The following is a 15,703-nucleotide window of genomic DNA, read 5'->3' as shown; positions in this document are numbered from 1 at the left end:
AAGCATTGAAAACTTTCAAATCAGCTCACTTCGCGGGTGTGTTCCGAGTGTAAGGCGCCCACTGCTCCTTCTGAACAAAAGATAAGAGACTCGATAGTGGCGCATCCTGAGCCAGCGAGAGACGAGATTAACCATGAAAGAGCCACATGAACTCAAAATTAATTCAGATATCAGCGACACATCATAACATTATAACGCGCACTGTTTCTAACAGGAACTACTACAAAAAATATATAGTTACCTGAGCAGGCCCTGTGAAAATTTTGCATGTCCCTGGGAGCTGAGAGTCTGGACGTTCGGACGTTCAAACGTGTTGCACGTCTCGGCGAGAGCAACGCGAAATGCACTGCAGTAGGACCACTATTCGAAATCAGCAATGACCATTGGTCACTTGAGCCAGCTACTCCATGTTCCTTGTTGATGCCGACGTTATGCCACTAGAAACTGTTTGCTCAACTCGCTAGGCTCAAGCAACGTAATGGCGCAACCATCTGGACGAAGATAAAGTAGCCACCGTCATGACGCCACGAGAGCATGCTGCAAGAGAGACTGCAGCCAACCAGCGCAGAACCAGCGACCGGTAAATTTATGGCCTACCGTCCGTTTCTTGTGCTTAATAACTCGGCAGCCGCGCGATCCTCCTGACTTAACGTGTTGAAAATTAAGCTAAACGACAAAAGAAAGTATGTGCTGGGCAGCACAACTCGTATGTTCATTGCCTCGTCTGTGTGCAAGCTTGAAACGTTGAATATTTCAGTTTGTTGCGCGAAACGCATGCACGTCAAAATTGTCCGTTTATAGCGCATGGGCTTCTGGCCTTGTTTAGCTGCTGCGGGCCATCGAAGTTCTTGGCACGCTACACCTGCTTTCTTTCTTTCTTTCTTTTTTGCGCGTATCATAACCATCATGTTGTTTGTGTGTGTGTGTGTGTGTGTGTGTGTGTGTGTGTGTGTGTGTGTGTGTGTGTTTTCACTTATAAGCTGCTGCCTTTGTGCGAGCTCACGTAGGGAAAATTACAATGACGCATCAGTTCAAACGACCTTGGCACGTTCTGCTCTTTCAATCGAAACGACCCAGTGAACTCCAAGCTGCAGCTGTTTATTTGTTTAGCAGTATTCAAACTTTGAAGTGCTTGGCAGCTGGCTAGGGGCGATGCATACTACAGTATCCAGGCATAATTTCTTCGTGATCATATGGCGTGCTAAATAGGATAACCTTCACCGCCGCTGCGACATCCCCCTTCGCGCGCCCGCGCACGTGTAGCATACATGTACACAGTATATACGTATAGCATTGTATGTACATGAGCATTCCGAAGCTTTCTATGTCGGTAGTGCAGCGCCATTCGTGCCTGACAGGAGCAGACTTAGTGTCGTGCATCAACAGAGGAGTCGCTCACACATTTAAATGAGTTAGTTCATAACATTCGTTTAGGAGCGTCGTAGGATAAAAGTATGCATACGAAGTTATAAAGAAGACTTAAAAAAGAGATCCCTTGCAAATGTTGAAATATATCCTTGACCTTATTAAGTAGTGCTTGCTGTTGCGTACGACATCGACTGACGTCATAGCTTTATTGTGCTGTAAGTCTCGACTTGCCGCCGATTAATCGTCGCCAACGACAGCATCTGAGGCGTCACCTGGTTCGCAGGTGCAAACGGTGTGGGATATCAGCTGCCGCGCGGTTCCTGAAAGCTACACGATTCAGGCGGCAGTGGAGAAGTCCTGTAATTCTCGCGTACCCGCATGTACGAAGAACGCGTTTTCGCGGGCAAAAAACGCGCGCCGCGCGAAGGACGGGGAGGAGGTGTCGAGAGAAACGCGGGGCGGCGGCGAGGAACGACGCATCGTGCGACCCGGCGTCGGTGGTTTCCTTCGATAGCGGGAGCCACTGGCGCCGTGCAAGACGTGTGTGTGCAGATGTGCGAGTATACGCGGTCTCTCGAAAAATAGGAGCGCTCACGCACGCACGAGCACTGCGCGCGCTATTGGCCCTGAATGGTGGAAAACGGCTGGGGCGGCAGTGAGCTGCTGCAGGTGCTGTTCCCACGGTCCGGGGTGAAAGGTCGCACGAACCCCGCTCTCCCTGCACCGCTGCCCGCCCGACACCGGCTGTCTTTTGCCGCTGGTGCTCGGCCTGCGGCAAAGCTCCCCGGCTGCTTGCCTCGCGTTGTCGTTTCTCTCCGTGAGGCGGAGAAAGAGGGAGAGAAGGCGCAGCGGCTGATCTCATCTGGGCTCATCTCGTGGCCCTTCTTGTCGGCTCTGCTTCATCTCTCATCAAATTTGCTTCCTTGCGCGGCCTTCCAGCGGGATCTGCGTGCCTTGTTTTACGCCCGAACTGGTTCAGCTGCCGCGACGCGCTCGCCTCTGTTGGAAATAGTCGTGGGAATTAAGACAGGCAGACATGGAATTTCAGAACTCGAGGAAACATGCGCGTTCTCTCCTCTTCTGCCGTGACGTCAGTGGAGGTTATGATGTGTTCCGCTGTATATATCAGTAATCCAAGCTCGTGCAGCTGGAGGAACGGGAGGAATTTGGGATTTCCAGAATTAGCGTCTGCTCTTTCTAAGTTAAACTTGCATCGTGATGATTAGGAAAAAACAAATTAGAAAGACCCAGTTACATGCGCAAGTACAGTTTGCGATTGCGTGTTCATGAGTCCTAACGCTATCGGTGACTATCGCATAAAGCTGAGGACGTAATCCACTTTAAATAATAATATATTAAATAGCACAGCTGCCGCGTAAAGTGCAGTGCATTAGTCGGAAGCTGGAAATATTAAGGAATCTTAGGAATGGGGCACCTACAGTTAGAGGACGCTACAAGTGGCAGCATGTAGCAGCCGCTGTGTGCTGCAGTGCGCTTCAGTTAAAGGTGCAGAGGGGGCAGCCATTGCACCCTGTATGCGTCATTGAGCTTTAACTATTTCATTAGGCCAGGTATACACCTATTGTGCAATCATTGATCGTAGAGCTTGATTCGAAATTAACGCTTCACGCCGGGTGAACAAAGGACTTTAGGCGCTCAAATGTACAAGCTTGGGCTCTCTCTGAAGTTTGAAGTCAACATTTTGAAACGTAGTGAAAGACGGAAAGAAAGAGCGGGATGACACATCGCCTATGCCGCCTCGTCTCTCATCTTTTCCCCTGTTGTTGACGTTGTGTCAAGCCGTCGTCAAGAGCTGCCTGTTGAAGGAGCCCGATGAATCATTGCACTGGTTATGAGGACAATGTTATGAGCTAATACTGATTAAGCTTGATTGACTGGACTTCTTTGGGCTTACACCAAAATGCTGAATGGACAGGAGCTTGCACGTCTTGAATTGAGTGCGCTGCCAGCACAGCGACAAACACGGTGCAACCGTTGTTCGGCATTTATTCCGCACACTAAACAGAAAACCCGATCACGAACGACGAAGGGGAAGTATAAAAAAAAGCCAGCAGGAAGGCGGTACTGATGGGTCGCCGGTCCGTTGAGGGAATAGGCATTTGAAAGGAGCTGAACAGACAGGCCTCACTTTCCACTGTCGTCGGCAAAACCCACTTTGTGCGCGCGACGAGCCCATGCCCTCTTCACGGAGGAAGGAAAGAATAAGGAACGCCACAGCGTTGTCCCTGTTTGCTCTGGCAGTTGTGCTCTCTCTCTCTCTCTCTCTCATGTACCGCTCCGAGAAAGGGCATTCGTATGACGTTATTTCCTATGCTTTACTTTCATCTTCTTGCATCTACTCGGGATAGATTGAATTTTTTCATTTTTTATTTTCACCCAGTGTCTGACACCACTTTTTCTGCTTCCTCTCCTTCCTTTATTTTATTTCCTTTTATTTTAGTCGTTTCTTCGTAGCTTCCTCTCACCGCGCAGGAGGTGTTGGCACCGGGCTGCACCGGTTTACTTTTTCTCAAGGTTGGCGAGGTTCAAACCCCCACCGAAACAGATTGAAAAGAGCGTAGGGGGGCAAAGAAAAAGGGCCGATGCGTTGCACCTGCGTACCGCAATAGCCGCATGCACGCTCTTTTCCGCGTAGCTTTCACCATGAAGGAAAGCGGAAGTAGTGTGTAGAGGGACAGGACGTCTTGTGGCCTTGCTATCATTTGTTTTTTTATCTCGGCGCTATAAAGAGAACGGGGCGTAGATCAAACATTATCCAACGTGTTATGCAGCTGCCACGATCTTCAACAAGTGTTGTCCCAGAATGCGATGATCACTCTCTCGTATTCTGCTGCCAATGCGTGCGTGTCTCACAAGATTATTGCGTGTAGATTGCGGAAGTTATCAGGGAGCGTAAATGCGGTAATCGTAATTCAAAAACTATAGAACGTCTATAATATGTACTTGGGGGAAATTCATCGATAAAGTTTTTGATGGTGAACTACTATGTAGAAAAAGAGTGCGGGATGATGAACCTTATCAAAGTCTGTAAACAAGGTGATAAACAAGCGAAGGGCGCGAAGACTAAGGAATACTCGTGACCTTGGAGCTCTCAGGTTACGAGGGAGCTAGTAGCTTTTGCAACGTCTTGATGGTGATGCGTACCGAGTCGAAAATCACTTGGCTAAATTTATTTGGCGCGCCGGAAAATGCAGCTGCGTCAACACCGACGAAACAATGTGCCTCAGGTCAACTCAGTCCGTATAATCGGCGCAACATTAGGTATATTTTGGTGCCACGGATGGCACTGAGATTTACTGTACAAGCACATAAGGATGTAATTCCTGCGTAGACATGGCTGAGTGACGATTCAAATGGATTATTTTGCAGTTCTCCGATGAGGCTGCAAAAGTATGCGGGTTGTATTGCTTTCAAGAATGGCTCATTTCTTTGGCGAGACCGATTGCGTGCAAATGAAGAAATCAGCCCAGAGCCAGATTGTGGGCAAATGAAAATGTTTGTTTACATCGGCTCACTATTATCTCGTGTTATCCACTGTATCGCTTTGTCGTACTTGGTATGCGCTGTCCCTGCTACAAACGCTCACGCATGATACGTCAGCTGTCAGAGCCCGAATCTGAAGCAACTGCTTGCTTTCTGGAACCCGCCTCTACCGCGATATGTCGGGACCTGAAGGTTGTTTTTGCGCCCACTGCCCACCAAGTATGCTGAAAACACGCCAAAGTGCATGATTGCGATGCCGACGTTCAATTTTATGTATAGACTCTTAATGGAGAAAACGGCCTCAACGCGGATTTAGTTCTAAATAGTTCTAGGTAGCCACCGATTGCCTCCTAAAAGACTAACTGCAGTAGTATGCGCACCGTGCGCGAATGCTCAAGACTAAGCCATTAGTCCCTACTATAGGGAGAAAATAAAAGCAAGGATAAACGACAGCGTTAAGACCCTCTGTTTGAGACCATCTGTTGTTCTGCCGCGGCATCTTCTGAAGCGATGGAAACAACTGTCGTTAAACGAAACAATTATTATGATTATTATTAGTTATGGAAACATACAAGCACACAAAGGAAACAGGGAGGGAGCAAGCTGACAACTGCTACGGCTCAAAGGGCACGATGCCTGTCTGCTCTTGGTAACAAACAAACAAACAAACAAACAAACAAACAAACAAACAATAAATAAATAAATAAATAAATAAATAAATAAATAAGGCTGTGACTTTTTCATGTCTTATTACCTGCCTGCAGCGCTATAGGTGGGAAAGTTGACAGGCATGGTTACTCTATGGAGCTCGCTAAGCCGCCTGCATTGCCCTTTGGGCGGAAAGCTTGGCTCAACACTGCTGATCAAGCTGTTATACACTCACAGTCGCCAAAACCTGCTTGCCTGGTCGTTTCGCAGAATAGACTAAACGAAACGTTTGCTGTAACGTGACTCCAATAGACTAAACATTGAAGAAGTGAACGTTGCTACTGGAGTGGTGCTTTGAGAATCATATTCAGTCGACGTACCAGGTGTTTGCCTCGGGTCGCTAAGTTAGCTGCGCTGATTTCCACGACGGGATCAAGATACGCAACTTGGCAAAGGGGGACGGGCGTGCGCTCGCTCGCTCACTCACTCACTCACTCACTCACTCACTCACTCACTCACTCACTCACTCACTCACTCACTCACTCACTCACTCACTCACTCACTCACTCACTCACTCACTCACTCACTCACTCACTCACTCACTCACTCACTCACTCACTCACTCACTCACTCAGAAATGAATAGTACGCGACGCTTCGAATCGTGCACAGTATACATATCGTGCGGTGACATCGCCGCTTGTGATTTACACAGCATCGTTTATCTTGTCACGTAGGTGACCTCTACGGCGAATGTGAGCTGGATGATTCATCTTAAGGGAGAAGTCATAAATCGCTTCGTATACATTGAAGCAAGAGTACAAATCCTCTACATGTACGAACAGAATGGACAAGCCGTCTCCTACAAGTCTCGGTTCCGGTATAGCGGATGAAGAGAGAGCTTCTTCGTAAAAAGGCACTACCCACTCTTAGTACAAAGCTGAAAATTTTGTAACTTGTCACCATTGTCCGATCCACCTGAGTTTTTTGGATAAGCTCTGCTGAGTTACTAGACATGCAATGCGAGGCACATCCACGCAGCTCTTCTTGGGAGTAGCATCTCAGCTGTGCTTATCGCTACACATACATAGACGGCCAGCTCCGTCGAGCTTTGCTGATCTAGTGCATTCATCTCGCCATTGTCTAGGGGACCTTCTGGGGAACGACTCACCTACGCTACTAGCAGTTAGATGTAGTGCGCCTGTGGACAAGCCCTGCGTGACGCCCTCGCCTTGTGCGATGCTCCCCGGGCGCTCCGAGACGTTAGTATTGGCCCGCTGCGTGCGTTTGCTGAACGGCGCCTGTATAGTATATATGAGCACGCGCTCGGGAAGGAATTCCTCGTCGATGACTGGGAGCATTTTTCATCCCGTGGCCGCCCTACGTGCCCACCCAGACAGCTTCTCTCTCCCTGCTTCTTTTCCTTGTTTTTCTCGTGTCTCCAGCGCTTGGCCTCGACTCCTCGGGTTTCTGCGCAGCGAGACGTGGAGCAATGATCTCGTGCCCCTCTCGGGGCGCTCGTGAGTGATGGCTACTCGACTGTGACGTAAGCGGAGGCGTGGCAGAGGAGTTTCATATTTAAGGAAAAACGCTCCATGCAACTGAAGTTGCGAAAGGTTTTGTTGGGTTGGTTGCACTACACCGGTAATTACCGGTGCTGCGCGAGCGGTTTGAATATGCGCGAGCATTTCACAAAGCTCCGACGTTACGAATACGGGTTGTAGATAATCGGTTGAGTGTGCTATGCAGGCTTGTTGAGCGGGCACTTTCCGGAAAGCCCATTCGTCGAAGCATCGGCACAGGTCTCGTATGTGTCCTTGCTATCGGTTAGTTGTAAAATAATAATAATAATAATAATAATAATAATAATAATAATAATAATAATAATAAATTCTGTACCCTTCAGCAGTCTTTAGCTTACAACACTTTCCTGCACAATCCATCACAAAGTTCGGCCAGGTTTTGCATACGGCGTCACAGGAAGGGGATGTGAAGATGGTGCCGCTACATTCCATTCACGACTTACGGCAAAAATATAGCGCAGTCATCCATACATTTATTCAATCCAGTTTAACTCCATATTAACGATATCACAGCTAACATCAATTGCAATGTAAAGCTATTCGCGGACGACTGCGTCATTTACAGAGAAATTAATCATTAGAATGATCATATTAAATTGGATGATTCTCTAGCTGACCTAACTAATTGACGTTCTAAATGGCAGCTGAAACTGTACAGATGAATTATTGTACTGCCCAACCGCCACGCTCTCGAAGGAGAGCAGCAGTATTGAAAAATGAATAAATAAATAAACTAAATCTCTTTACGCTCACGCTGAATGGTGCGAACCGAAATATCGTGCCGTGATTTTCCACCCGTCGTTCAGGCAAAGGCACGCGAGCGTCGCCCGGCGCGCCGCTCACCCATTCACGCGGAGGCGAGCGGTTACGTCGGCGCTGTCAAAGCGCGAGGCGGAGCACAGCGTTCTTGCGTGTCGTTGCTCTCCCGGCGATGCCAGCAGCTTGCCGCCGCCTGGAAACGGCACCTCGTTTTGGCGTCGCTGGAAAGACGACACCCGCGTGACTGACTTTCGCGCTCGCGGCGAAAGACGGCGGTCGGACGATGACAGCCCTGCGTCACGCCGGACCAACGTTCAGCGTGCACTACATGGAAGCAACAGCGGGCGCACAGTCGGCAGTGGGCGAAATTGAGCAAACAATGGCGGAGGGAGGGAATCGTACGCTGTGTATCTGCGACAATGGTTGCCTCTTATATTCTGATATCTCAATACTTCCGACAGCAGAATATTTCTTTTAAAGAGTATACTTGTATATAGCTCTGCGATTACTGGGCCTTACATAAAACCTACAGATTATCTACTCTTCGCTATACATGAACAGTTTGCACCGTGGCGAGTTAACGTGCAGCATCCGTAAAATTCAGCTTCGGCGACCAACTTCGGAGCACGATGAGTTGGACGCATGGTGTTATGATCGACCTGTCAAGTGTGAGAGACATTCAGGCGTACGTTCCCATGACAAGATGATTTGCCTCGTGCCAGAAAAGGCTGTTACGATAAGCCTGGACATCGACCTGTCAAGTGTGAGAAGCGTTCAAGTGGGCGTCCCCATGTCAACATAATTGCCCTCTTCTCCAAAACAGCGTCACCCCTTTTATTCCTCGAGCTGACACAAAGGGAAGGACGAAGAGAAGAAAACCCGAAGGGCAGGAGGTCATCGACGGCAGAACCTGACAAAATCACTAATACTTCCACAGGCTCCCCAAGAAGACATCGACGACCACAAGACCGCAGGGGGTTATTTAAGGTCGTCCTGGCCCCCGTATTTATCAGAACCACTCGAGACTCGGATAAGAGTTACAACCGTCTACCAATGAAGTGAATACAGTCTTTTCCACTTTTTTTCATCATCACGATGCCCGTCTTCGTCGTCGTTTCCTGAATCTTGCGGTGAAGACCCACCTCACCCGGTCGAGATCGTACCAATGGCGTCCCCCATCATCAGCGCAGAACCCTGTACGTGTTCTAATGGAAATCTCTTAATCAAAGAATCTGGAAGACGGCTTGTAGATACAATGTGTCTTTCACTGTTGACGCGATTTCGTCTGTCGTCTTTCTCCGTCTTTCCACACTTCTCCCGTGCAGCGTAGGCGAGCCGAACATCGTCAATCTAAATAAACTCTACTCGCCCTTGTATTGAGGACTTGTGCGCGCCCGATGGTGCACTAAAATTCATGCATGTGTGCTCACGGAACCACAAAAAAAATATCAGGACCCCGTAACTTAATAAACAACAATGTGGTATCACTGCACGTGCGTTGACTTGCACAAGAGGAAACCAAGTCGCGACGGCGGTGCCAGCGAGCGACGCTGAGGTCGTTGGTACGGCGGCGTGCGCGCAGCACAAGGAGCAACCTGTCGCGCCGTGGGAAAAAGAAGAGTCACCCACCGTCCCCCGGCCTTCTCCCCGTCGTTTCTCGATATGCGAGAGTCAACGAGATCGTGGGATCGTGGAAACCTTACTCTGCTGCAGCAGAAACAGCAGCAGCTCTGCATTCCCTCTGTGGCTTTGGAGGTAGCCGTCGGCTTTAAGCACACATATATCGTTGAGACTGCCCGAGGGAGGGAAAAGGCAAAAAAAATGCGATACAAGACAAATGGAAGGGAGGTACATCATATTTTGCCCCCAAATGATAACGAGCGAAAGACTTGTATCGCCAAGGTGGCAGGCAACGCGGGGCTATAGCTTCTTCCGCTTATGCTTTCATTCTCGAGATTGCGTCTGTGTATAGTCGAGTGCACATTATTTTTCGCGGAAACATTTTGTCCATTCCACTTCGCGCCTTTTCTTTGTTTGTGTTTCTGGTTTCGCCGACTTGTTTTCTGCAATGCACGCGGTCAAGGTGGGAAGATGGATGCCGCTAGGAGAATCAGCGCCATATGTACACAACAGTCGCTTTCGCGCGCAGCACACGGGCGTATACCGAGTAACGCGTGGATGTGTTGTGCTTGAGCGTGCGTGTCGCTGTCGGATGTTTGATGGATGCCTCTTCGAGCCGTCAGAGTCTGTTGCAGCAGGCGATGCCTCGCTCAGCGCTCGCGCCGTAATAAATGGCTTGTTTCGACAGTTGGCGACTCTAGACTGTAGGGTAAAGACACATCTGGAGGGCGAGAGCATACCGAGACTGCTGTGAGCTATGTTGGCTTGCTCCTTTCCCCTGAATTTTGGTGCCGAGCACTGAACGGAGGGAAATGCTTGTCGTCTTGACGAAGCAAAATGCTTTATTGCGACAGCAATTATATAGGCACTCCAGGCGCATTTCTGCCGTCGCCGTCGCCGCGATGTTCCGTATAGACCTCAGGCTCTGCCCAGGCGGCGCTGCGGAAAAATCCGTCACCAGCGCCCCCATTGGAGCCTTGGCGAGAATTGAGTAGTGCAAGGAGAGCTGTCCGCAAGCGAATGTGCATAGGCCACAATGGACCCTTCTCTTTCGTTTGTGTTGAGGCACGGTTTCCTAAAAATCAAGGACCCGGAAAGCTTCTTCCGCCCATCCACGCTTCCAAGGAAGCTCAGCAGGGCGAAGTACGTGTACAATATAAAATAAAGGCTCAAGTGTCATTTCAGCGTGCTGCAACTCGCAAGTACAGAGAGCGTCAGGTTTGTCTATTGGCATACAGCATAAAAATCTAAGCATTTCAAATTGGTTCGTATTGAATATGTCCTGAACACAAGACTTAAGTATCTCGTATACCTTTATGTATTTTATCGTAATGTTTTGTCTCGCAATTATTTACAGAGAGTAAATCCTTTCATAGCCTTTTCCAGGGCAGCAAACAGAAAACGTTTTCCAAGGCAGCAAATAGCGTGCGACCATAACGAAAGTAAGCTTCCTACAGTGCCTACGCGCTGCGTCTTTCTTTCTCGGAGGAGCTACAGCATCGATCAGTACCTTAATTTGAACTTTTCGCAGACGCTTCGAGCAACAAGCGCGCACAAATAAATGTAAATAAACGCGACATTTTTTTTTTCTTTACACATGTGCGTTACTTCGTAATTACTCATCCAGTGCTCCTACAGCTACTTTATTGCTCACATTTGAAAAACGCAGTCGAGCAGGCTCAGCCAGTACCTCCTGGCACTGGATCAGCACACTGCGAAGCGTGCTTGTTGTATCGGCGCAGGACATACAAAATACCGAAAGTAGAAATGAGCTCGCGATACAACGATGCTCTAGAACAGGATTTTGAATTCATAAACGAACCAGAATGTTTGGTTAAGCTGACATGTCAAATCTCTCCGTTCCACTTGTTGAGTCAAGCGGAGGCGGACGTCTGTTAAAAAGTGGAGATATCGATGGCACATAAACAGGATGGTTCGCAACGTTGTTTTTTCTGTTACCAACGAAGTGGCGGCTGCAGATTCTTGAGTTTTCGCTTGGTCACCACGGTCCTCCATCAGGGCTACGTAACACAATTACAGAAGAACAAAATTGTCGCACTTTCTCATGCGAGCCGCAGTGTTGTGGGGAATGCAAGTAATCCGATTACCCAACAGGTTGAACGGCCCGTATCCAGCGCTCTCGCCTTTCCCCTTCATACAATCGCGATTGAAATCGGCAAAACTGAACGTTGTTATTCCGTCCTTTACGTTCATGGCAATTTACAACACAACAGTAGCGTCGGTTGCGGCGTTTCTTCGTAGCGCGCGGAGCTATCGCGGTTGCCGTCGCTTCTATACCATCAGTCTGACGAGTGAGCCAGGAAACGCTTTATGGCAGTTCGACGGCGCGTCCGACTAGCGTAGAAATTCATAGCTCTCTGTCTGGGTGTTAAATGCGTAAAACACTCGCAATATGGACCAAAATCTAGTTAAATCGTTGTTTCGCAGTCGCTAGCTGCATAGGCAACTTAGCAAGGGAGTCGGGCTTCGCACTACTCAATTACTGCCTCTTCGCACCGGCAGGCGGCGCTACGCGTCTTGCAAAACTCCAGAGTCTGACGTCCATAAAGTCCAAGGGCGATAACATCGTCCCCGCTCGCCGTATCTTGTTTGTGCGAGTGAAAGCGTACGAGGGTGAGCCGTCGATGGCGGCTCCATTACGCGCGCGCAAGGGAGGAAAGTGGGGAGGAAGCTCGCCGTCTCCCGTCGCGCACAAGGGACCGGGAGGAGGGGAGGGAGGGGCGTTCTGCTCCGGCGGCTGCTGCGTATGGCGCTGCCTCGCGCGGTCACGTAGGCCTTATCTTGAAAGCGATCTGTGATGAGGACTGACTGCGGATAACTTAGTGCGCGCTGAGTTTTCGCCACTTAGTTCGCGTTGAAGCGAGAGGTAGCGCGAAGGTCGATTCACTCGCTGCTGCTGCCGCGCTTGCTCACTCCAGCGTCTTGACACCAGGTTTCCGCGGTCATAGAGATGTGTTCATGTTTGCTTCTGCGCGCGTGACACCATGATTGTTAATTTAGTTAGTAAGCGAATGTTTAGAAGCTTGTACGGCCGATAAAACTACTGTCCTTACTTCGTATAGCTCTCTACTAATTTGCAATCGCAATCGATGCTTCGGCTTTCGGGTGAAGCTGAGACTATTATTTTTAATCGCACGATGAGCATGCAGGTGTGTTAATATAACCGGAGAATGACAAAAAAAAGGACAGAAAACAAAAGTAACCAGTGTGCGTAACATATACCAGCTGGCCAGCTGTTAGCAATGGCGTCAAGAAGCCAAAGTGTCGATCGAGGGCGTAATATATTACTTCATTCGGATTCAATTCCTGCTTGGGTTGCGCACGCCCATGTTCAATCTTGTCGAAAGCTCTTAGTGAGCTACTCTGCAAACGAGATTTTGAGCACCGATTAAAGGGACTGTCTACCACTCGGAGCACGTCCTTGGATTGTGTTGCGAATGCGGAGATCGTGTGTCACATTGACGAAATCTAGTATGCTTTGATTCTATAAACAAAGAATTACCTCCCTAATTTGGCTCTGACAACGTGGTGCAAGATGACGTGCGGCGTCGCTTGACAGTGAAACAATGCAAACCAAACTGTGATTTGTCACGTGATCTAAAACACGCGCAGGGACAGTTTACTTGCTTTAATACTGTGATGGATTGCTTAAAATTGTTTTTTATGCTTGTAACTTTTATTTGCGTCATAGAGTAATTTATTTCTTACTTCCAATTAACGTGTGTTGAAAAGCGGCACTGCCTTCGTACAGACGATCGAACGGAGTGCTGCATCAACGGGTCTTCAATTTTGCCACATGGTGACCCGCATCAGTGCGAGTCACGTTGTTAGAGTAGTGCAGGAGGCATGCTGTCGTATTCATGAAGTCGACAATGCATTGTGCTATTGATGCATGGCGGCGTTGTCATAACGCCGGTGTAGGTTCTCATTACTACGATATGACTGCTGGACCATCACAAAAAAAGGCTTAGATTTTAGCAGCAGCGCCAACAGAAAGACACAGACAGCGCATGTAAGGAACACGAAAAAAAAAAAGGAAAGAAAGAAAGAAAGCTATCGACTTATGCAACCGACTACGTGCTGAAGACGACAATTAAAGCCATAATTTCCGTGTTTAACATAAATTAGCCATTCGCGCGGAAACCCTATGCGCTTTCGCTTTCTTACTTTTGCGGCTTGCGTCCAGTAATCAGTATTGCAGGCGTGTGTGCACAGTTTTAAGAGGAGACTACGCAGATCGAAAAATTATGTTTGAAAAATTTCTACACGCATTCAAAAGAAACAACTGCACGTTTAGACACTTAAAATGGTAGGCTTGCTATTGCGCAATGACGCCGATGCAAGGCTGCGACGAGTACGTACAATACAGCAGCACATACACAAATCGAGGTATTGTAAGGAGTTTGAAATCGCACACCCAAGCGTATTTGCGCACCCAAAGCTCTGCTTCCTGTTTGCATTCTTTTGTGTTCAGTTTGCGTTCTTTTGTATATCTCTTCGCGTTCTGTCGTACGTCCGGCGATTTGCTTTCCTTAAATTTTAGTGCGCAAAACCTAAAGCTCTTTATTACGTCCAGTGGTACTACGTGCAAGCAATTGTCCCTTTTTTAGTAAGAATTGTTTTATAAATCAAGGTCATTTCCTGCGGTCTCAAGCAAGGGCATAGCCAAGGGGCGGCACACCAAGCACGTGCACCCCTTGTTTTCAGACAGACAGAGAGAGAGAGAGAGAGAGAGAGAGAGGAAAGACAGGTAGCTTAACCAAAAGCAAATATCCGGCTTGCTACCCTGAACGCTAGCTCTTCAACAGCTTACCGACCATGGTAAGCTGGTTAAGAGCTAGCCTATGAAAAATACTGCGAGTACATACGCATATATACATCGACGGCTCGGTCCTACCAAACAGTACCCCCCTCCCCCTCCCAAATTTCGATGTACTATAGGATACTTAGTGGAAAACGCCGTGCGAGGGTATCGGCGTGCGCATATTGCAATGTGCGCGTGCTGTTCTCTCGCAGCAAATCAAGTTCCAGCTGGACCTTCCCACACGGGGCGACCTGATGGGGGGAGAACCCGGCAGCGGAACCCTGATCGCGCCGGAGAACATCAAGCGCGAGCTGCCCGACGACCTGCCACCGTCGTCGGGGCCGCGCTCCTTGGGCTCCATGCAGAAGGTTCCCTCGCTCTCGGACCTCTCCGAAGAGAGCTCGCTCGGTAAGTGCCTCACACTGGCAAATCGTATGTTTTAAGGGGTGCTTCTATGCGTCCCAACTGGCTTCTACCTAGTGCCTTGAGTAGTTTAAAAATCATTTGTCACCGCAGTTGGCGTTCGAGGCGAGGGTTTTTTCTTTTGTGTTCAGCCAAGATGATGGGCATGTCTTGCCTGTGGAAGAGATCTCTTGCATCTGACGGCACTTGCAAAATAGCGAGCTTGTGTTGCTCTTTTGGCTGGAAACAGGTACAAGTTCGTACGCGCTCTGTGTATCACTCACACCGCCTGTCCTCACGTAAGGATAATCGTACTAGTAGTCAGGCAAACTGTTGCCTTCTTTCCGCATCCTCTGGATTCATCCGATGTATACGTACAGTGCGTCTCAAATAAAGGAAATATAGTGAAAATGTTTTGATACCTATGCTTAACCAGTCAGCACGGCGTCTTTTGCACCACGTACATGAGAGCTTTATTTCTCACCTGGACGAGTTAGTCAGCGTCACTCTTTAAGGTATGTTATTACTGCCGCAGCCGGTTTAGTTTCAAGAAAGTGTCTTTACAAAGAAGAACGCAACAAAGTAAGTGAGTCTTCTCGTCCTGAATAAGCAAGGGCGTCAGTGACAAACTTATAGAGTCGACGTACTCTCGTTAGGAGTTGCCGTTGCTACTATAATAGTCTTCGCAAGGAGGTGCCAACAGTGCTGGGTTGCGACATCTCGATGACACCGCAGAGCCGTTATTTACCTCGTGGCGTTGCAAGTTGAGGCATAACCTCCTGTATCTTTTCTTTTCCTTTTAACAAAATGAGGAGCTGCGCAAGAGCGCCAAGAAGCGCCCTTGCTGTCGTCGCCTGCTGTCTTTCTTCTCACTCGTTCTAGTGGAAAGCGTGAAGTTAAAAGAAACGAATGGCAGCTCACGCGGTAGAGTGTTCTTGTTATTGCATTATTTTTTTTTTCCGTTATTATTATTCTTCGGCGAACTGCTGTAAATT

At 48.6% G+C, this 15,703-nt stretch overlaps 1 protein-coding gene across 2 annotated transcripts in view; it reads left to right on the top strand.

Moving 5' to 3' along the window:
* The window catches only part of LOC126532314 (protein C-ets-1-like), a 195,769-nt gene that overhangs the window by 66,068 nt on the left and 113,998 nt on the right, over positions 1-15,703 (top strand). For both annotated transcript variants that reach the window (XM_050180002.3, XM_050180003.3), the window contains exon 3: positions 14,519-14,714. In XM_050180002.3, coding sequence (XP_050035959.1) covers positions 14,519-14,714 — 196 coding nt within the window. The remainder of the gene's footprint in view (positions 1-14,518; positions 14,715-15,703) is intronic.

This window comes from Dermacentor andersoni, chromosome 5 (genome assembly GCF_023375885.2).
Source record: "Dermacentor andersoni chromosome 5, qqDerAnde1_hic_scaffold, whole genome shotgun sequence".
Lineage (NCBI taxonomy): Eukaryota > Metazoa > Arthropoda > Arachnida > Ixodida > Ixodidae > Dermacentor > Dermacentor andersoni.
Note: the sequence above shows the minus strand (reverse complement) of the source record. Positions and strands in the feature narration are given on the sequence as shown.